This window comes from Mobula birostris, chromosome 11, assembly GCF_030028105.1.
Source record: "Mobula birostris isolate sMobBir1 chromosome 11, sMobBir1.hap1, whole genome shotgun sequence".
In the NCBI taxonomy this organism is placed as follows: Eukaryota; Metazoa; Chordata; class Chondrichthyes; order Myliobatiformes; family Myliobatidae; genus Mobula; species Mobula birostris.
This window is the reverse complement of record NC_092380.1, coordinates 59,634,746-59,656,589: the sequence shown is the minus strand read 5'-3', so window position 1 is coordinate 59,656,589 and position 21,844 is coordinate 59,634,746. Positions and strand designations below refer to the sequence as shown.

General features: G+C 40.8%; 1 protein-coding gene across 1 annotated transcript in view; it reads left to right on the top strand.

The window, feature by feature from the left end:
- Positions 1-21,844, top strand: part of ptpn5 (protein tyrosine phosphatase non-receptor type 5) — a 56,719-nt gene that overhangs the window by 20,877 nt on the left and 13,998 nt on the right. The window contains exons 5-7 of the mRNA XM_072271367.1: positions 5,613-5,799; positions 6,918-7,002; positions 18,382-18,461. Coding sequence (XP_072127468.1) covers positions 5,613-5,799; positions 6,918-7,002; positions 18,382-18,461 — 352 coding nt within the window. The remainder of the gene's footprint in view (positions 1-5,612; positions 5,800-6,917; positions 7,003-18,381; positions 18,462-21,844) is intronic.

Sequence of the window (21,844 nt, the reverse complement as noted above, 5' to 3'; positions counted from 1 at the left end):
CAGAATATTTAATTAGTTATCGAGATACAGCGAAGAATATGCCCTTGCAGCCCTTTGAGCTGTGCTGCCCAGCAATCCCCGACTTAACCCTAGCCTAATTAAAGGACAATTTACAATGACCAATTAACCTACTAACCAGTATGTCTTTGGAAGAAAACCAGTGCACCTGGAGAAAACCCAGGCCTTGCACAGGGAGGATGTACAGACTCCTTACAGATGACGTTGGAATTGAACTCTAAAGTCCAATGCTCTGAGCTAAAATAGTGTCACACTAACCACTACGCTATGGTGGTGCCCATACTAATGAAGTTCCTTACAAAATATCCCACTACCATATAGTCACGGCTGTTATGACCTGGAGCTTAACTCCTCTTTTGTCTAATCCCAGCCTTGCCTAAACATACTTATTAAATATCCAATTCATCTGACCTCGACAACACTACCTTATAGAATTCCAGAGGTCCACCAACCTTATAACTTAAAATTGGACTGGAGATGCTGACTGTTCCATTCAACCTCCCTGCAAGATCGTGCTTATGATGCTGTGAGCAAAGAGGCTGAGATTTAAATAGTCACACCAAATATATATTCACAGTGGCTGAAACATCTTCTACTTTACTAATATTTATCTGATGTAGTCTTTGGTCTATCTTTCAGCATGGAAGGCTGTGGAGCATATTCTGCACGTCATACTGAGCAACTTCGGCACCAGCAATCCATGTTGCAGCTCCTGCCACCACCTACCCTCAACCCCCTGCCTTCAAATGACCCAGGCTCCTGCCACAGCCACAGTCAGGGCTGACATGATTAAATGGGGCTATACTACAGGATCTGAGCTCTGCACATACAGCGGGAGGCAAACTATGCCCAATGCTCAAAATTCACAGGCGTGCTTTGGAATCTTGTTGGGGCACATTTGTGTGATTTGCTTTCTTCATGCCAACTTAAAGATCTAGCTCTTAGTGGAAGGACACAAGCGAATGCAGAGGTTCTAATTTCAGAAGGAACACATGAAAAGCTTCTCTGCATCTGATTTCCATTCTCACACAGGCTGCCACTAAAGCTCTCACGGAGATATAGAACAGAATGTACTGAGAATGAATTTATAGCTTACCTTTCCTGAAATTAATCTTTCTTTCTCTTTCATAAATTTGAAAACCTCATAAGGCAAACATAATACATTTCTCAATACTTGGTTGAACTTGAGATAAGCACACATGGATTTCACCCTCAACTGAAATGAGATGATTTCTATCCTTGCTCTTGATGCTTGATAAACAAGAAAAAGTTTTCTCACACATGTAAGAAGTTGAAAACTGCAGCAAAATGTTCATTGCTTTCCTATGGATGGCAGGATACTTTTCTCTCACAGAAATCCAGAACTTGTCCAGGGGCAGGTCAATAAATCTCATCTTGAGTGCATGGTCAGAGTGCAGCTCACAAAGTTCCTCCTCTTCTCTCAAAGTCGAGTTCTCAGGCTGATCATAAGATTCAAAGAAGAGGTCCCTCATGCAGCCGTATATTTATTTTGAAAGGAAGGGAAAATGCTGTTTAATTTTGTTCTGCAGTTTTTCCAAGTGGTTTTCAATAAGACTTGAGACTTTTTGATCCTTCCCCACTCTCAAGCCCAAGCAGCAGTGGAAACATTTCAAGATTTCCTTTTACAACATGATTTTTCCAAAAATTTAGTTTCCTTTTAAATCCAAGAATCTTGTCACTTGTCAAAACATTTCCTACAGAGACTTGCAGAGACTTGTTCAGCTGGTTCACATGATGAAAAATGTCCGTTAAGTAGGCTAATTTCTGCAGCCATTCTTCATGTTCAAAGCACTCAGCAAAATCAGGCCTACTATTTTCTTGAAAATACTCCTACAATTCACCTTTCAGCTCAAACCACCATGTTGAGAACTTAGTTTGCTAAGCCACCAGATTTCTGTATGTAGCAGGAGATTGGAATGCTCTTTGTCGAGGTTTCACACAGCTTTTAAAACATTCTCTAGTGAACTGGTCTTACATCTACTACATAACTTGCTTTCTGAAGCCTTTTACTGACTGTGACTTTATTTTCAAAACCTTTGTACTGTTTGTTTTGAGATTCCAATAGTTGTTTAAAATAATCAACACTTTTGCATGTCATATGGCTGTGATTTGTAGTTAAGTGTCTTTTCAAGTTTGCTGGAGCCATTGCTACATATGTAAGTTGTTTGTCACACACTAGGCACAATGGAATAGGCCAACTTGGATCACCAGTCCATTGATAAGCAGCTTTCATTGTAAAGATGGATTATTTTGTGTCCATTGTTGTATTAGTGCAGTGAAAAGACTCAAAAGAGTGTAATTCTTCATCATTAACCTTATCAGAATTGTCTGTAGACCAAGGCCTAGAACCCTACTCTTCCATCTCACACCTCCTCTTCAAAAATCTCCACACTATACCGTCTTTAGAATGAAAATTTCCCTCCAATTGTCTACTACACTGGTAGTGTTTGTTCGCTCCTATAGGTCAGTCAGTGGCGCATAAGAGGAAGGTGGGGGAGATAATTCGGAGGGAGAGGCTGATATCATAACCCAAGTTTGGAGAGCCCATTCAATGCTCGGAAAACACACCATGCTCCTCATCAGCCTACTGTCTTCTGCTCCGTGCAATACAGCGCTTACTAATTATCAATGGCCTCCCCTATCTCGCGTCAAAAACTGAGAATGGACTCAACCAAATAAACACGGTCCTACTGCACACTGCCACACTGGGCTGAGAGACCTCGAACGAGATTGCATTTTGACAATTCGGATTCAAATGCTACAAGAGGTCAGGCTTGATCTCTGCAAAGCCATCTCTCGAGCAAAGCGGAGATTCCGGACTAAACTGGAATCAATGAGGGATGCTCGACAGCTGTGGCAGGGTTTGAATGCCATACCCTCCTACAAAGTTAAATCTTGTGACATAGGGGACTGCAGAACATCACTTCCAGATGAGCTCAGTGCCTTCTATCTTCACTTTGATGACCAGAACAGGGAGGAACCATCATGTTTCCCCATGATTCTTTGATCTCAGTACCTGAAGACGATGTGCGGACTGCCTTCAGGGAGTGAATCCAAGGAAAGTATCCGATCTGTGTGGTATACCTGGGCGGGTACTGAAGACCTGTGCTGACCAACTGGCTGGTATATTCACAGATATCTTCAAACTCTCACTCTGGCAGTGTGTGGTACATATCTGCTTCAAGCAGGCTTCAATAGCACTGGTGGCCAAGAAGAGCATGGTAACTTGCCTTGGTGATTATTGCCCAGTGGCACTCGAATCCACAGTAATGAAGTGTTTTGAGAGGCTGGTGTCGAAGCATATCAGCTCCTGTCTGAGTGGCAGCTTGGATCCACTCTGATTCACCTACTGAAGCAACAGGTCCACAGTAGATGCTATCCCAATGCCACAACCTTGGAACACCTGGACAACAAAGGTGCATACATCAGGATGCTCTTTATCCATTACAGCTTGGTATTTAACACCAATAGAGGACTGGATAATTGCAAACGTCATTCCACACTTTAAGAAAGGAGAGAGGCAAAAGGAAGGAAATTATAGGGCAGTTAGCGTGACAGCAGTATTTGGGAAGATGTTGGAGTCGATTGTTAAGGATATGGTTTCGGAGTACTTGAAGGCACATAATAGATTTGGCTGAAGTCAGCATGGCTTCCTTAAGCAAAAATCTGCCTGACAAATCTGTTAGATTCTTTGAAGAAATAACAAGCAGAATGGACAAAGGAGAATCGATGGATGTTGTGTACTTGAATTTTCAGAAGGCCTTTGACAAGGTGCCACACATGAGGCTGCTTAACAAGTTAAGAGCCCAAGGTTTTACAGGGAAGACACTAGCATGGATAAAGCATTGGCTGATTGGCAGGAGGCAAAGAGTGGGAATAAAGGGAGCCTTTTCTGGTTGGCTGCCAGTGGCTAGTGGTGTTCCACAGGGGTCTGTGTTTGGGATCGCTTCATTTTATGTTATGTCAATGATTTGGATGATGGAATTGATGGCTTTATGGTCAAGTTCGCAGATGATGCATAGATAGGCAGAGGGGCGGATAGTATTGTGGAAACAAGGAGGCTGCAGAAGGACTTAGACATTATGAGAATGGGCAAAAAAGTGGCAGATAGAATACAGTGGTGCACAGTGTCTGGTCAAACACTTTGGTAGAAGAAATAAAAAGGTAGACTAGTTTCTAAAGGAGAAAAAATTCAGAAATCTGAAATTCAAAGGTTAATTTGCAGGTTGAGTCGGTGGTGAGGAATGCAAGTGCAAAGTTAGCATTCATTTCAAGAGGACTAGAATATAAAAGCAAGGATGCAATGTTGAGGCTTTATAAGGCTTTGGTAAGGTCTCATCGGAGTATTGTGAGCAGTTTTTCGCATCTTATCTAAGAGGGGATGTACTGACATTCGAGAGGGTTCAGAGGAGGTTCACGTGAATGATTCTGGGATTGAAAGACTTATCATATGAGGAGTAATTGATGACTCTGGGCCTGTACTCCCTGGAATTCAGAAGAATGAGGAGGGAAATCATTAAAACCTATTGAATGTTGAAAGGCCTGAAAAGAGTGGATGAGGAGAGGATGTTTCCTATGGTGGAGGAGTCTAGGACCAGAGGACAGATTCTCGGAATAGAACGATGTCCATTTAGAACGCAGGCAAGGGGGAAATTCTTTAACCAGAGAATGGTGAATCTGTGGAATTCATTGCCACAGGCATCTGTGGAGGCCAAGTCATTGGTTATATTTAAAGCAGGGGTTGATAGATTCTTGATTAGTCAGGGCATGAATAGTTATGGGGAGAAGGTAAGTGATCAGGGCTGAGAGAGAAATGGATCAGCCATAATGAAATGACGGAGCAGACTCGATGGGCCAAATGGCCTAATTCTGCTCCTGTGTCTTATGGTCTTTGGAGATTAAAGAGATTTGGCTTGTCACTGAAGATTTTAATAAATTTCTACAGATGTGCCTTTGAAAGTATCTTGATTGGACGCATCGTGATATGATAAGGTGGTAATTTGAATGCACAGGAACATAAGAAACTGCAGAGATTAGTTGACTCAGCCCATTACATCATGAGCACATCCCTCCCCACCACTGGTAGTATCTGCAACACCCATCATCAAAAATGCTCACCAACTGGGCCATGCCACCTTCTTGCAACTACCATCAGGTAGGAGGTACAGAAGCCCCACAGCAGCAGGTTCAAAAACAACCACTGCCCTTCAATTTGGCTTTTGAACAAACCGGCAAAATCCGAATCATTATAGTTTAGAGCCACTATGACCACTTTGATCACCTTGCACTAAAGTTGATACTTTTGTTTTAATTGTGTTCTTTATTGTAAGCATTGTGCAAAAATAACATTTATGTTTTTTGTCTTGAATGATATTTTGTGCCTATGATATGGCTGTGAATAAGTTTTTCATTGCACCTCTGCATACATGTCCTTGTGAATCTGACAATAAACTGAGATTTGATTTTGATCTAATGTACACTTCACATTCAGGTATAATAGATTCCTGCTGTAAATCTGTGACAAGAAATCAAATGTCTTCAAAGAACTCTTTTTTTTCCTCCTTGTCCCAAAGGAGAGGCTCAAATGTATCACTGACCCTTGACATGTGTACACCAGGAAGTGAAGATGCTGATGGAGTGCTGTTGTCGCCCAGGGAACAGTCAGCTCGGGAGTACTTGCAAACAGCATCCAACCTACTCACTTCACAGAAACTGCATGAGCGAGCCATGGACTCTTTCACACTTCAGAGAGAGTTCCTGGTAAGTAACGTGAAAGAATGAGGTCAGGACAAAAATCCAAAGAAGTTTCCTTTCTCATTCTGTCTGTTATTGTAATCATTCAATGAGATTCCTCTAGAACTTAGCCAACTCTACATACATTCATCCTGCTTGCACTCTGCATTTGGCCTATGATTGGTGCCTATTCATCTGACTATGCTCAGCTCTCCACTGTAGTACTTCCAAGTTAAATGCATTCTTCATATTACCTCCATACGTGGAAAAATGCAATCTCTCAGTTTTCATTTAGTAAAAATTTAATGCAGATGTTAAAAAAATATAAAGTGGTTTGATGGAGAGGGAAAACTACTCCCAAGACAGAAGCAGTAATAATTATAGATCGCAGTGAATTGTAAAGGACCCAGAAGCAAGATGAAAAGTGCGTGAGATTTTGTTAGAACGATAGAGCAATAAAAATATTGTTATCTGGAAAACACCTCCTAAACAGTTATGGTAGAAGGTCCAGTATTAAATTCCAGAAAAGTTTAAATAAATTTCAAGTGCATTGTAATGTGTGAAACTAACCAGAGAGCTCCTTCACAGAGCCAGAATAAAACATATGAGCCTGCTGGCATCTTTGCTATGTTTTTCATTTATGGGGGGATCAAAAAAAAACATTCCTTTTGCAAGAACTGGATAACACTGTCTCCTTTTCTCTCTATTTTTGCTCTTCACTACCTCAACAGAATTTGCGTAGAGGGCCTCCACTAAGTGACTGTTAGTTTGGTTCAAAATACATGTTGGGATATCTTATTTTGTTTTCCTTCCTTGATATTCCATTCCATTAGAAACATTACTGGTTTCCATACTCAGCTCCTCTGTGCCTTAATCGTGGGAACTATGCTATCACCAAATGCAATGCTTTGCTGATTAAGTGATGCCGTCAACGAACACTCTGCTTGGAGCTGGGAAATTTTGAACACTGGGAAATTTTCCACACTCTGGATCCTAAACTGTGTTGTTTCACTGAGAGTGGATATCAGATCATTAGATGCGTAGGTATTCACTTTCAACCTAAGAACCGAAGAAGATGGCAGCCACATCTGTTTTTGAGCATTACATATTTAACAGAAATTAAGACAGTATTTTCTCTATTTCAGGAAATACCAATGAATTTTGTTGATCCAAATGAATTTGATATTCCAGGCTTTGGATTGAAGAATCGTTACAAGACTATCCTACCAAGTGAGTAAAACAGAAGGAGTGCAAGCTTATTGGCTTGATCATGGTAGATTACCAAGTTAGCTTTTTTTTTTAACTCAGGTCTCAATTAGTACTTGAGTCAATTTCTTTTTTGCTGTTTGAGTTAATAATTGCTGACACTAAGAACTTCAACAATATAAAGATTTTACTTTTTTTCAAACAGCCAAACAAAAAGCAAACCATATTGGTTGGGATGATTATGAATGGCAAGAAGTAGAATATTGCATTTCAATAAATCTCATGGGAGAAAGTTCTGCCTTTTCAGCCTGAAGCAGTTTCCACCACCATAAAATGATAGCTTGAGAAATTAGTCAATATGTAAACAAATATATCTGTTTGAGAGATAGTTTGTGAGATCATTATGTAGAGTATGGTATCATCAGAATTTGTATCCCTGTTGGTAAGGACATGTGCATCGGAAAGATAATCAGCAAATGGGGGAAGTCCTGTATTGAAACATTTGGTATATTTTGAACAGTGGTGCAAATTAATTCTTCATATGGAAGAACAGATAGTTAAATTTGCTGAGTAGGAAATTATGCCAGGTTAATCGGGCATTTACTTGATTGTTTTAGATATCTAGAAATGAAATTTTAAATTCATATTCTCATTCAAGAATAGTGAATATTTAGCTTGTGAAATAGATTGTCTGTACCTTTAGTGAATATTTAGTTTGTGGTTTTCTGCTGCAGCAGCCATTAATTCAAGGTTCGGCGTGTTGTGTATTCAGAGATATTCTTCTGCACACCATTTTTGTAATGCGTGTTTATTTGAGCTATTGTTGCCTTCCTATCAGTTTGAATCAGTCTGGCCATTTTTCTTTGACTTAGTTTATTTACAGGGTGTTTTCACCCACAGAACTAATGCTTGCTGGATTTTTTTCGGTTTTTCGCAAAGTTCTCTGTAAACTCTAGACACAGTTGAGCATGAAAATCCAAGGAGATCAGCAGTTTCTGAGCTCCCCATCCATCACTGACATCTGCCCCTTTGCTGTCACTGTCTATAGAATAGATTCCAACCATATCTAGGTACTGGTTAGAGTCATACAGTCATAAAGCACTACAGCCCTTCAGCCCATCTAGTGCATGCCTAAATGTTATTCTGCCTAGTCCCATTGACCTACCAGCCATATCCCTCCCATCTATGTATTTATCCAAACTGCTCTTAAATGTTGCAATTGAACCTGCATCCACCATTTCCTCTGCCAGCTCGGTCCACACTTATACAACCCTCTGAGTGATGAGGTTCCCACTCAGCCATCCCTTAAGTACTTCAGCTTTCACCCTGAACCTATGAACACTCGTTCTATCTCAACCAACCTCAGAGGAAAAAGCCAGTTTGCATTAACTCTACCTATACCACTCATAATTTACTGTACATCTATCAAACCTCCTGTCATTCTCCAACATTCCAGAAAATAAAGTCCTAACCTACTCAACCTTTCCCTATAACTAAAGTCCCAGCATCATCCTTGTAAATTTTCTCTGTACTCTGTCAATCATATTGATACTCTCCTGTAGGTAGGTGACAAGAATTGTATACGATATTCCAACTTTGGCCTCAGCTGCAGCTATAGTCATCAGGGATACTGGAGGTCTCCGTGCCTTCCCACATTCCATGAGAGGGGCACTCCACTGTCCTGACTGTCATTCCCACTACTCCAACTGTACAGTAATAAAGAAAGAAACTTAGCAGAAATGTACCTTAGCTTCCACCTCTTCTTGCCAAAGTCCCTTGAGCCAAAGCCTCAACTACCCACTCTAGCACTGGCTCACTCGTATTATGGCTGCTCTGCTTAAACCTAAGTTCTCTTTATTGCCTCTTGCCAAGTGCCTAGTAACCCAAATGATCTCAAGCTCCCTTGAAAGTGTCAACAGGCTCTGGAAGTGAATGTGAGCATGAGAATACATGTAAGAGTGAGTGTGAACTTGTATGTGTATGCATACACATGCTGTTGAACTGGTGAAGGTAAGATCTTGACAAATAACAACATAGAATGGTTATTTCCACTGACTTTGACCAAACACATAACTTCATCCAGCTCTCGAACCTGTCCTAGTCATCACTTTTGGCATTAACCACCACCCCACTTCAACCTGTGGTAGCTATCTGTGCTGCTGAGTTTAAAAGATGCCTTTCCTACTATCTGTCTTTCTGACAGAGATCTCCAGGTCAGCATCAGTGAATTGGGGATCTGTGTTGCTTCCTCTTCAGTATTTCTCTCATTCATTTGGTGATTTGTGACAATGGTTGCATTCAGCGTTCACCTCCTCTGGCATGACATGCAACTGGCACTAGTTAGCTTCAGCTGGTGTACAGGCCATCAAGAACTAGTTACTCTTAGTTCCAATCAAATAAATGTCATAACTGGTGCCTCTTAATCCTCCTACAGAGTGTTGTTCTAACACACCAGCATCATGGCGGCACAGCTTCAGGGATCCTGGCTTGATTCTAAGTGCTGTGGTGTGTGCAGATCCCTCTCCACTACCACATGGGTTTTACATTGGGTGCATTAATACCTTCCCAAAGATGAATGAGTGCACCAGTCATGACAACTAAACATGCAGGTGCAGCAGTTAACGAGGCAAATGTTAAACTGATCTTCATTGCAAAAGCTTTGATGAGACCACATCTGGAGGATTGTGCGTCGTATTGTTCTCCTTAACCATGAAAAAATATACTTGCCATGGACAGGATGAATGAAAGGTTCACCTGACACTTCAAGACTTGGGCCACTATATCACCCTCTACAACTGGATACTCATTGTTCCCATCAGTAGAACTCATTGAGGACTGGTAACAACATCTCCTCAGTAATCATCAACACCGGAGGCTGCATGCTTAGCCTGCCTCTCTAACCTATGTGGCTAAGCATAGCTCTAACACCACCTTCAGGTCTGTGGACAATATTACCACTATTGGACAAATTACAGGTGGTAATGAGTCAATTTACTGAATTGAGATAGGACACCTGGTTGAATGGTGCTGTGCCATAGTTGGATGCATCAGCAAGGGAGATGAGGCTGAGTACAGGGCTACGGTAGGACACTTTGTCACATGGTGTGAGCAGAATTATCTGCAGCTTAATGTGAAAAAGACCAAGGAGCTGGTGGTAGACCTGAGGAGAGTTAAGGTACCGGTGACCCCTGTTTCCATCCAGGGGGTCAGTGTGGACATGGTGGAGGATTACAAATACCTGGGGATACGAATTGACAATAAACTGGACTGGTCAAAGGACACTGAGGCTGTCTACAAGAAGGGTCAGAGCCGCCTCTATTTCCTGAGGAGACTGAGGTCCTTTAACATCTGCTGGACGATGCTGAGGATGTTCTACAAGTCTGTGGTGGCCAGTGCTATCATGTTTGCTGTTGTGTGCTGGGGCAGCAGGCTGAGGGTAGCAGCCACCAACAGAATCAACAAACTTATTCGTAAGGCCAGTGATGTTGTGGGGATTGAACTGGACTCTCTGACGGTGGTGTCTGAAAAGAGGATGCTGTCCAAGTTGCATGCCATCTTGGACAATGTCTCCCATCCACTACATAATGTACTGGGTGGGCACAGGAGTACATTCAGCCAGAGACTCATTCCACCGAGATGCAACACAGAGCGTCATAGGAAGTCATTCCTGCCTGTGACCATCAAACTTCACAACTCCTCCCTTGGAGGGTCAGACACCCTGAGCCAATAGGCTGGTCCTGGATTTATTTCTTAATTTACTGGCATAATTTACATATTACTATTTAATTATTTATGGTTCTATTACTATTTATTATTTATGGTGCAACTGTAACGAAAACCAATTTCTCCCGGGATCAATAAAGTATGACTATGACTATGTCTATAACTATAACAACAACCTCTCACTCAAACTCAACAAAAAATAAAGATCTAATTGTTGACTTCAGGAACATGCACCAATCTCCATTGATGGATTTGGAGTGGAGAGGGTCAGCAGCTTTAAACTTTTGCATCTGAACATATTGGATGGCCTGTCCTGGGTCCACCAGCCTCCTTACATTCTTCAGATGTTAACAAGACTCAGCATGTCACCAAACACACTAACGAATTTCTATCGTAAGTGTTCTGACAAGTAAGTGGCCAGGTACTATAACTTAAATGCACAAGAACGTGAGATTCAAGATTGTTTAATGTCATTTCCAGTACACAAGTATAAAGCAGAACAAAGTAATTGAGGCTCCATATCCAATTAAAATAAACACAATAAGACAAAGAACACAATAATAAAAAACTGTAAATATAAATGGAGTCCTGGGTATGACTCCAAACTGCAACCAGTGATGAGGTTCTGATTGGGGACTTTCAGAGCTTTGGGGAAAGTGGAGATACCTCTTAGTCATTCATTGCTCCCAGGGCCGCTCTGACCTGGAACAGTAGCACCTGCAAGTGTTCCTGCTCAGGATACGAGCGAAGGCCAATGGCAGGTTCAGTAACTGAACTTATGACAGAGAAGGTGGATGCGCTACGACCTCAAACGTCAACGGCTATAGTACAGGCGGATGAACATTTGGGAAGAGAAATGGCCATTTCTGTAGTTCGCCCAACGATAGGCAATAGCAAACCACCATTGCTATTTGCTAAGAAAACTGTGGTCAAACTCACAAAATGTATCACACAACAACAGTGTCAAGAGGATCTTCAAGACGACTCTGAAGATGCTTCACTCAGTAGGGTTAATTCTGGCCAGCAGGGGATCCCCGGCCGTCATCAAGATACTGCTCATAAAAATCAAGTAACACGAAAGAAAATTATTGTCACTTGGAATGTAAGAACCCTATATCGAGCAGGAAGATTGGACAATATGATAAATGAAATGGAAAGACTAAAGATTAACATCATGGGAATTAGCAAAGTTCGTTGGATAGGTACTGGAACATGTCAGGTTAGAAATAAAACACTAGTTTATTCTTGTGGAACATCCGATACGAATGGAGTAAGAATTCTTATGGACGAAAGCATGGCAAAAAGTATTTTAGGACATCGGGCAATATCAGAAAGAGTGCTTTTTGTTAGAATCAGAGGACAACCATTTGATTTAGCAATTATACAGTTATATGCACCAACAACAGATGGAAAAAATGAATATATAGATAAATTCTATGAAGAGCTTGAACAAGCAAAGAATGGATGCAAATCTCAAGATATCGTTATTGCCATGGGAGATCTAAATGCTAAAGTAGGACAAGGTGCTGATGGAAATACCATAGGAAAATTTGGACTAGGGGAAAGAAATGAAAAAGGCGGGAAATGGGTAGAATGGTGCAAGATGAATAATTAGGTCATTATGAATACCTACTTTAAAAACCATCCAAGTTGCTTGTGGACCTGGAAAAGTCCAGGTGATAACACTTGAAATCAAATTGACTTTATTACTATAAACCAAAGATTTAGAAACTCAGTGACTCAATGCAAAACATATCCAGGTGCAGACTATAATAGTGACCATAACCCAGTCGTATGTCATGTAAAAGTAAAACTAAAGAAGTGAAAACCTGAACAATCCCTTGACTACTTGCAATTAATTAAAGAAGAAAAGAGGGCTACTGTTCTGTGGAAGACATCCTGCCTCGTCCCTGTGCCAAAGACGCGCCCCAGAGGCCTCAGTGACTACAGACCGGTGGCATTGACCTCTCACATCATGAAGACCCTGGAGAGACTTGTTCTGGAGCTGCTCTGGCCTATGGTTAGGCCACACTTAGATCCCCTCCAGTTCGCCTACCAGCCCCGACTAAGAGTTGAGGATGCCATCGTCTACCTGCTGAACCGTGTCTACGCCCACCTGGACAAGCCAGTAAGCACTGTGAAGGTCATGTTTTTTGACTTCTCCAGTATGTTCAACACCATCCACCCTGCTCTGCTGGGGGAGAAGCTGACAGCGATGCAGGTGGATGCTTTCCTGGTGTCATGGATTCTTGATTACTTGACTGGCAGACCACAGTACATGTGCTTGCAACACTGTGTGTCCGACAGAGTGATCAGCAGCACTGGGGCTCCACAGGGGACTGTCTTGTCTCCCTTTCTCTTCACCATTTACACCCTCGGACTTCAACTACTGCACAGAGTCTTGTCATCTTCAGAAGTTTTCTGATGACTCTGCCATAGTTGGATGCATCAGCAAGGGAGATGAGGCTGAGTACAGGCTACGGTAGGAAACTTTGTCACATGGTGTGAGCAGAATTATCTGCAGCTTAATGTGAAAAAGACTAAGGAGCTGGTGGTACACCTGAGGAGGGCTAAGGCACCGGTGACCCCCATTTCCATCCAGGGGGTCAGTGTGGACATGGTGGAGGATTACAAATACCTGGGGATACGAATTGACAATAAACTGGTCTGGTCAAAGAACACTGAGGCTGTCTACAAGAAGGGTCAGAGCCGTCTCTATTTCCTGAGGAGACTGAGGTCCTTTATCATCTGTCAGACGATGCTGAGGATGTTCTACGAGTCTGTGGTGGCCAGTGCTCTAATGCTTGCTGTTGTGTGCTGGGGCAGCAGGCTGAGGGTAGCAGACACCAACAGAATCAACAAAATCCTTCGTAAGGCCAGTGATGTTGTGGGGATGGAACTGGACTCTCTGACAGTGGTGTCTGAAAAGAGAATGCTGTTCAAGTTGCATGCCATCTTGGACAATGTCTCCCATCCACTACAAAATGTATTGGATGGGCATAGGAGTACATTCAGCCAGAGACTCATTCCACTGAGATGCAGCACAGAGCGTCATAGGAAGTCATTCCTGCCTGTGGCCATCAAACTTTACAACTCCTCCCTTGGAGGGTCAGACACCCTGAGCCAATAGGCTGGTCCTGGACTTATTTCATAATTTACTGGCATAATTTACATATTACTATTTAACTATTTATGATTCTATTACTATTTATTATTTATGGTGCAACTGCAACAAAAACTAATTTCCCTTGGGATCAATAAAGTATGACTATGACTATGACTATGAAAACCTAAGACAAAAATTTACAATTGAAGTAAGGAATAGATTTCAAAGTCTAGAAATAGAATCTGTTGAAGATGATAGCAATCATGTAGAAATGAAATTTAACTCTCTAAAGGATGCCTTAGTAGAATCAGCAAAGTCAGTGATTCCTAAAAAAGAAAAAAAGCACAAAGAATAAATGGATGACAGACGAAATCAGAAATCTAATGGAAGAAAGGAGGCGAAAGAAAGCAAATCCTATAGAATATAAGTCCTCAGATAAAAAAGTTAAAAGCTTATGTTAAAAAGCCAAAGAGGAATGGTTAAACCAGGAATGTGAGCAAATAGAAAGAATCCCTATAACTGACCGAAAAAGGTTACATCAACAAATCAAGAATATCACTGGTAAAAAGCTCCTGTGTTCTTCAGGTGGATGTTTGAAAGCAAAGGACGGTACCATTATCATCGAAAAAGATGAGATTATGAACAGATGGACTGAGTATATTCAGGAATTGTTTGAAGACGATCGAGCCGAAACACCAGAAATTAAGAAAAACATTGAAGGTCCAAGTATTTTAAAATCTGAAGTTCGTAATGCAATAAATAAGATGAAGAAAGGAAAGGCAGCAGGTCCTGTTGAATTAGCAATCGAACGGAATTGAAAAACTTACTGATTTAATCAATGACATTTATGAGACTGGAATAATACCAGTAGAGATGAAAAACTCTTCCTAAGAAAGCTGGAGCAATAGAATGTGAATTACATAGGACCATAAGTTTAATGAGTCATACCACCAAGATGCTTCTAAGAATTTTGATGACAAGAGCTAAAAGTGAGATACAAGGTGAAATAGGCAAAGAGCAATGTGATTTTGTGAAAGACAAAAGTACAAGAAATGCAATATTGATGTTACGGATGCTATCAGAACGAACTATTCAAGTGCAAAAAGATTTGTTTGTTTGTTTTATCGACTACACAAAAGCATTGAATAAAGTGAAGCACAATAAGTTATTTGAAATATTATAGGAAACTCTAGATCTAGATTTGAAAGACCTCCACCAAATCAGAAATCTGTTCTGGGAACAAACTGCCGCTATAAGAATAGATGGAGAAGTGACTCAGTTTACGAAAATCAAGAGAGGCGTTAGACAAGGGTGTGTTTTCTCCCCTGATTTATTTAATGTGTACAGTGAAACAATATTACAAAAACTAAGAGACATCTTGGGAATCAAAGTTGACGGTGAAAACATCAATAATTTCAGATATACAGATGACACTGTGTTAATTGCAACTATGGAGGAAGAACTGCAAAACTTAATCGATATAATTGTTGAAGAAAGTACAAAAATGGGTCTATCTATCAATTGCAAAAATACAGAATGTATGGTGATATCCAAAAAGAAGGAGAATCCTATCTGCAGGCTGAGAATAAACGGGGAAGACATAAAACAAGTACAGAATTTTTGCTACTTAGGAAGCTGGGTGACATCAGATGGCAGGTACGACTTGGACATCAAAAGAAGAATAGGGATGGCAAAAGACACCTTTATGAGAATGAAGAGTATACTGACCAATACTAAACTAGGCATGACAACCCGCCTCAGAGTACTGAAATGTTACGTCTATCCAGTTATGTTATATGGATCAGAATGTTGGACAATATCTAGAAACATGAGGAAAAGAATTGTAGCAGCAGAGATGTGTTTTTTGAGGAGGATGCAAAGAATATCATGGACAAAACGAATATCTAACAAGGATGTCATGAACAGAGCAAACACAAAAAGAGAAATAATGTATGAGATCATGAAAAGGCAACGTAACTTCATTGGACATGTGATTAGGAAAGAGGAGTTAGAATGCACGGTAATTGTGGGAAGGATTGAAGGGAAGAGAGCAAGAGGGAGAGAAAGACAAATGATGATGGAGACAGCAACCAGAGAACTGGAAATGAATACCAATGAATTGATCCACTTGACCCGAAACAGGAGTGTGTGGGCCATGGCAGTCAAAGCTCAAACTGGGCATGATGATGATGATGAAATATCAATACACGAGATAGCTTCTATACATAGGTTAATTGCATGTCCATAATATGATGCTCGGCACAGGAGTGTCTGTACATAAGATGACTCTGACAGGAAATTATAAAGTGGTGGTGGTGGAGGATGTAGGGTGTTTAGTGGGTAGAAGTGTTGATCAAACTTACTGCTTGGGGAAAGTTATTGTTTTTGTGTCTGCTGGTCCTGGTGTGGATGCTACGTCACCTCCACCCTGATGGGAGTGGGTAAAACAGTCCAGCAGAGTGGGTGGGGTTCTTCATGATGTTACTGGCACTTTTCCGGCACCTTCCTCTACATATGTCTTTGACGGTGGCTAGACCACTGCCAGTGATGGAGAAATTGAGGAGTGGACCCTGCCCAATACAACATGGGCGCATCCCTCCTCAATACTCATGGTGCCTATAGGAAGCATTCCCTCAAGAAGGCAACATCTATCAACAGAGATCCCCACCATCCAGGCCATGCCATCTTTTTGCAGCTACTATTGGACAGGAGCTACTGAAGCCTGAAGTCTCACATCACCAAGTTCAAGACCAGCTACCTCCCTTCAACCATTCTCTTGAACCAACTAGCAAAACCCTAATCACAATTTTTCAGCAACACTATGACCTCTTTGATAACTTCATACTAAAATAGCTTTCTTTTCTTTTCTTTGTTTATCTTTGCTTTTTTTGTTTGCTATTTCTACTCACTGTTTTTTCTTGTAAAAATATGTCTATGTTTTTGTTGTGAATACTGATTATATGATGCTATCTATGTGCCTATGATGCTGTTGCAGGCAAGTTTATCATTGTACCTGTACATGTGTATACCTGTGCATTTGACAAGACAAACCCAACTGTACCTGCAACTATAACTGATTCACTGGATGGTGAGACTGCACAAGGAAGAACAGCATTGACTCAACATGTATTCACTTGAGAGGAGAATAAGACATTTCAATGAGGCATAAAGGCTTGACACGCTGTGTGAAGGGAGGATGTTTCCTCTTACTGTAGGAGATTTAAAAGCAGGAGCCTCAGTTTCAGAATACAGAATAAGAAAATTAAGAAAGATTTCAGGAGAAATGTGTTCACTCAGAAGTTGGTAAAGTGGTGCAATTCTCCACCATAGAAGCTGTGGAGACCATTACTAAATATAACTAGGAAGGAGAATGACCTCAGAGGTTATGGGGAGTAGGAATATGCCATTATGATAGAGGATCTTACTGAATTATGAGCAATTTTGAAGGGCTGAATGATTTACCAGTATTCCTATTCCTCTACTTCTGATTTAAGATGGTGCTGCAGTAAGATGAAAAATGACAACTTACTGATGGTTAAGAAAACAAGAAATACAACTTAATACTTTATTGATAACACCTTTTCTGTAAAAAAAATTATAGTATATGATCTCCACAACAATGAAGAGGCAAGCAATGGCGAGGCTGAGTCGAGGATTGACTCAGAAGAGTGTGAGTGGAAGGTGAAGTCAGGGTGAGGTCAAGGCATTTTCAAGGCTAAGTCAGGTTGAGGGAAGCAGAAAAAAGCCAGAACGATGGAGAGGCAGATTCAGGCCCCATCCACCTAAACCTAAACCTTTGATTGATCCAAGTGCCAGGCCGATTTGGAAAGATCAGGCATGGGCTGAAATGTGGCAACGGGGCCCAGGCCCAGAGCGTATTGATGTGACAGGGTCCAGGAGTTAGAGTAACGAATGACCTGATGTTTGGACAATATAAATGCCCAGCCAGATGGATTGAAAAGGCAAGGTGTTGGGACCAGAGGCAAGGGTTGGACTGGTTCTGCTCGCTGTTCTGCATGTTTACTCCACCTTTCACTGCACTGAGGCTGTTGGCCAGCTCCGGGCTTTGTGTCTGAGAACCCACTTTCATTGCAAATGCGACTTGCTTACTTTTGTCGTTTGCATGACTTTTTTTCTCTCTCCTCACATTCAGTGTTTGTCAGTCTTTTTTAATGGGTTCTTTTAGGTTTCTTGTTTTGGAAAGAAACAAATCTCAAGGTTGTATAATGTATATATTCTTTGATAATAAATGTACTTTGAACTTACCGTTAATCCAATTGTTTCTCTCTCATTCACCCTGCTTATTACATACTTAGAAAATATAGTCAAGAGCTTGACTAAGATCATATTCTATTAAACCTGATGTTCAATAAGTAATTCCAATATTTTCAAGTAAGTGCATTGATAATTCTAATTTTTGAAGAAATCAGGAATATTTATTTGGGAACTAATTTTCTATTGTGCTTTTTTAATGAATAATATTTGCTTCTATCACAATGTTGAGTAATCTATGCTTGTAAATTAGAATGATCGCTTTCAATAACAGAATGATCTTGATTTTTTTAAATTTTCAGATCCCCACAGCAGAGTGTGCCTTACTATTAAATCATCAGAGGACCCACTTAGTTCATATATTAATGCTAACTATATTAGGGTAAGTGCAATATCTATAGATACAGCTTCAAGGGAACTCTGGGGATACCTTGGCTAATCTCAAAAATAACATTTTAATAATTAAAATTATATTACTTCAATTATGGTGTACTGTGGAATACCTAATACTCAGTCAGATCTAGTTTATAATTTTCCACATAATTACTGTTATTGTTTGTTAAATAAGGTTTAGGGCTATTTACTACCAATGTTCAGGAGTGCTTAGCAGAGTAGGATGTCCTGTGGTGAAATTCTAGAACTACTTTTTATGTTGCAACAATAACATTTATAGTAAAATGCCAAAAGACATATCATAACCGTGTTATTGAATGAAAAGCCACTATTAGACATTATGGCAGATGACCAAAAGTTTGGTCAAGGAACAGTTTAAAGGGAAGGCTGTGAAGTAGGATAGAATCCGACAGCTGAGGGATCCGGCAGCGGAAGGCATAATCTCAGTGGTGAGGAGAATCAACTGGAGATTAGCAAGAGGCCATAATAAAAGCATCACTGATATCTCAGGAGATGAAAGGACTTCATGAGGTTACAGAAGTGGAGAGGTACAGCCATGGAGAGACTCAAATATAAATATGATATTTTTAGAAATTAACCATTGCTGATCCAGAAGTAAAGAAGATGGTCAGGAAGCAGAGGGAGGATGGGTGAAAGGGATGGTGCAAGTTAAAATAGTGGAAACAACTGCCTGTCTTCCAAAAGAAATTGTCTGAATGTCTACTGGAATAATTGAGTCTAAGAACTATAAAGAAACAAGGTTAGAGAGATGAAAGTTTCAGCAGCACATTAGTGGATACAGGAAGGAGAAATAGCCACTTTTAGTGATGCCATGGTAAAATAGCTTAATTTCTTTAGAGCTGGTCGGAGACGATGCGCTCCATTGGGGGTGGTGTGGCACAGAGTCCAGGCCAGTGTTGCCCTCCTGCCCTCCTACCCTCCCCCTCCCACCAGTGTTCGCTTAGCAGAAGACCAGCTCTGTTGTGGTCATCTGCAAATTTCTGCAGCATTGGATAGCTCAAGTTTGGACTCTTGTATTGTCTTGCATGGCTGTATCTTTCTACCTTATACATTCTATGTGTGCTTTGTGCTGTGTGTGACTGTTGGTACCGTGTTTTGCACCTTGGCCACAGAGTAACGCTGTCTCATTTGGCTGTTTTCATGAGTATTCATGCATGGTTGTATGATAATTAAACTTGAATTGAATTGAAGGCCATGCACAACATCAAGACTGCAAATCTGCTGGGTAGAAACTATGCATTGTATAATTCACGGGAGCTAACAATCTGAATTGTTAGTGCCAAGGATTACACTAGGGCAATGGTTCTCAACCTTTTCCTGCTTGTGGCCCACTTGAGACTATCATTTACTTCTGTAGCCCCACCCTCCATAGTCTCTGCTAGATACTAAAGTTTTCTTTTGGTCAACTGTGCTAATTATTCCCATCTACAGTCAACATTTATCTTTTAAAAGGATATAGGTAATATGTGTTAAATATAATGTTACAGTTGTATATTAAAAATAAAACTATTTCAAGGCTCTGAATAGGATACTTTATTTATAATATATATAATATTCTTCCAACCTGCAATGAAAAACTGCTTAATATTGTTACTTCCAGTATTTAGTGAGATCCTTGTGATTAATGCAAGCCAGCGAGTTTTTGAATGTCCAGTTTAACTTGGTTAAAGATAATTGAAGATCACCTCCTCTCACAGCATCAAGATAGTTACAAGCTTTTAATAGCAAGTGAGGAGCTTGACTAAGATCATATTCAATTAGATAAGAGTTGGGAAATTAATAACAACTTTGCTCTCTCCAAGAGCTGTGGAAACTTATATATATATACACACACACATTTTGAAAGGGAGCATATAACTACATCTCTGAAGATCCTTGCTGCACCTGGTGACCCTATGATCTCTGTCTCAGAGGCCGATATTCGGCTGTCTTTAGGGCGGATGAACTCTTGCAAGGCGGCAGTCTGTGATGGAATACCTGCTAAGGCTCTGAAAACTTCTGCCAGCCAACTGGCGGGAGTATTCTAGGACATTTTCAACGTCTCATTGCTATGTTTGGAAGTTCCCACCGGCTTCAAAAAGGCAACAATTATATCTGTGTCTAAGAAGAGTAGTGTGAGCTGCCTTAATGACCATTGTTCAGTAGTACTCACATCTACCGTGAAGAAATGCTTTGAGAGGTTGGTCTTTGCTAGAATGAATTCCTGCTTCAGCAAGGACCTGGACCCACTGCAATTTGTCTATCACCACAAGAGGTCTAAAGCAGACGTAATCTCAATGGCTCTTTACAAGGCCATATCTCTTTTGGACAATACAAATACCTATGTCAGGATGCCGTTTGTTGACTACAGCTCAGCGTTTAACACCATCGTCCCCACAGTCTTGATGAATAAGTTAGAGAACCTGGGTCTATGTACCTCCCTCGCCAATTGGATCCTTGACTTCCTAATCAGAAGACCACAATCTGTGTGGATTAGTGATAATATCTCCTCCTTGATGACGATCAACACTGGCGCACCTCATGGGTGTGTGCTTAGCCCACTGCTCTATTCCTTCTATACCAATGATGGTGTGGCTAGGTATAGTTCAAAGTTTGCTGGTGATACAACCATTGTTGCTAGAATCTCAGATGGAGATGAGCGGGTGTACAGGAGCGAAATATATAATCTAGTTGAGTGGTGTCACAGCACCAGCCTTGCATTCAACATCAGTAAGACAAAAAAGCTGATTGTGGACTTCAGGAAGGTAAGACAAGTGGAAAGAGTGAGCAATTTCAAGTTCCTGGATGTCAAGATCTCTGAGGATCTAACCTGGTCCCAACATAGCAATGCAGCTATAAAGAAGGCAAGACAGTGGCTATATTTCATTAGGAGTTTGAAGAGATTTTGCTTGTCAACTAAAACACTCAAACGTCTATGGATGTCCACAGGCAGCATCACTGTCAGGTATGGGGAGCTGCTGCACAGTCTCAAAAGAAGCTACAGAAAGTTGTAAAGTTAGTCTGCTCCATCTTGGGTACTAGCCTCTGTAGTATCTAAGACATCTTCACGGAGTGGTGCCTCAGAAAGACGATTAAGGACCCCAATCACCCAGGACATGTCCTCTTCTCGATGTTACTGTCAGGAAGGAGGTATAGAATTCTGAAGGGACACACTCAACGATTCAGGAACAGCTTCTTCCCCTCTGCCATCCGATTCCTAAATGGATATTGAATCCATGAGCACTACCTCACTTTTTAAAATATATAGTATTTCTGTTTTTGCACTGTTTTTAATCTATTCAATATACACATATACATACCTACTGTAATTTGTTTATTTTTCTTTCTATGTTATCATGTATTACATGGACC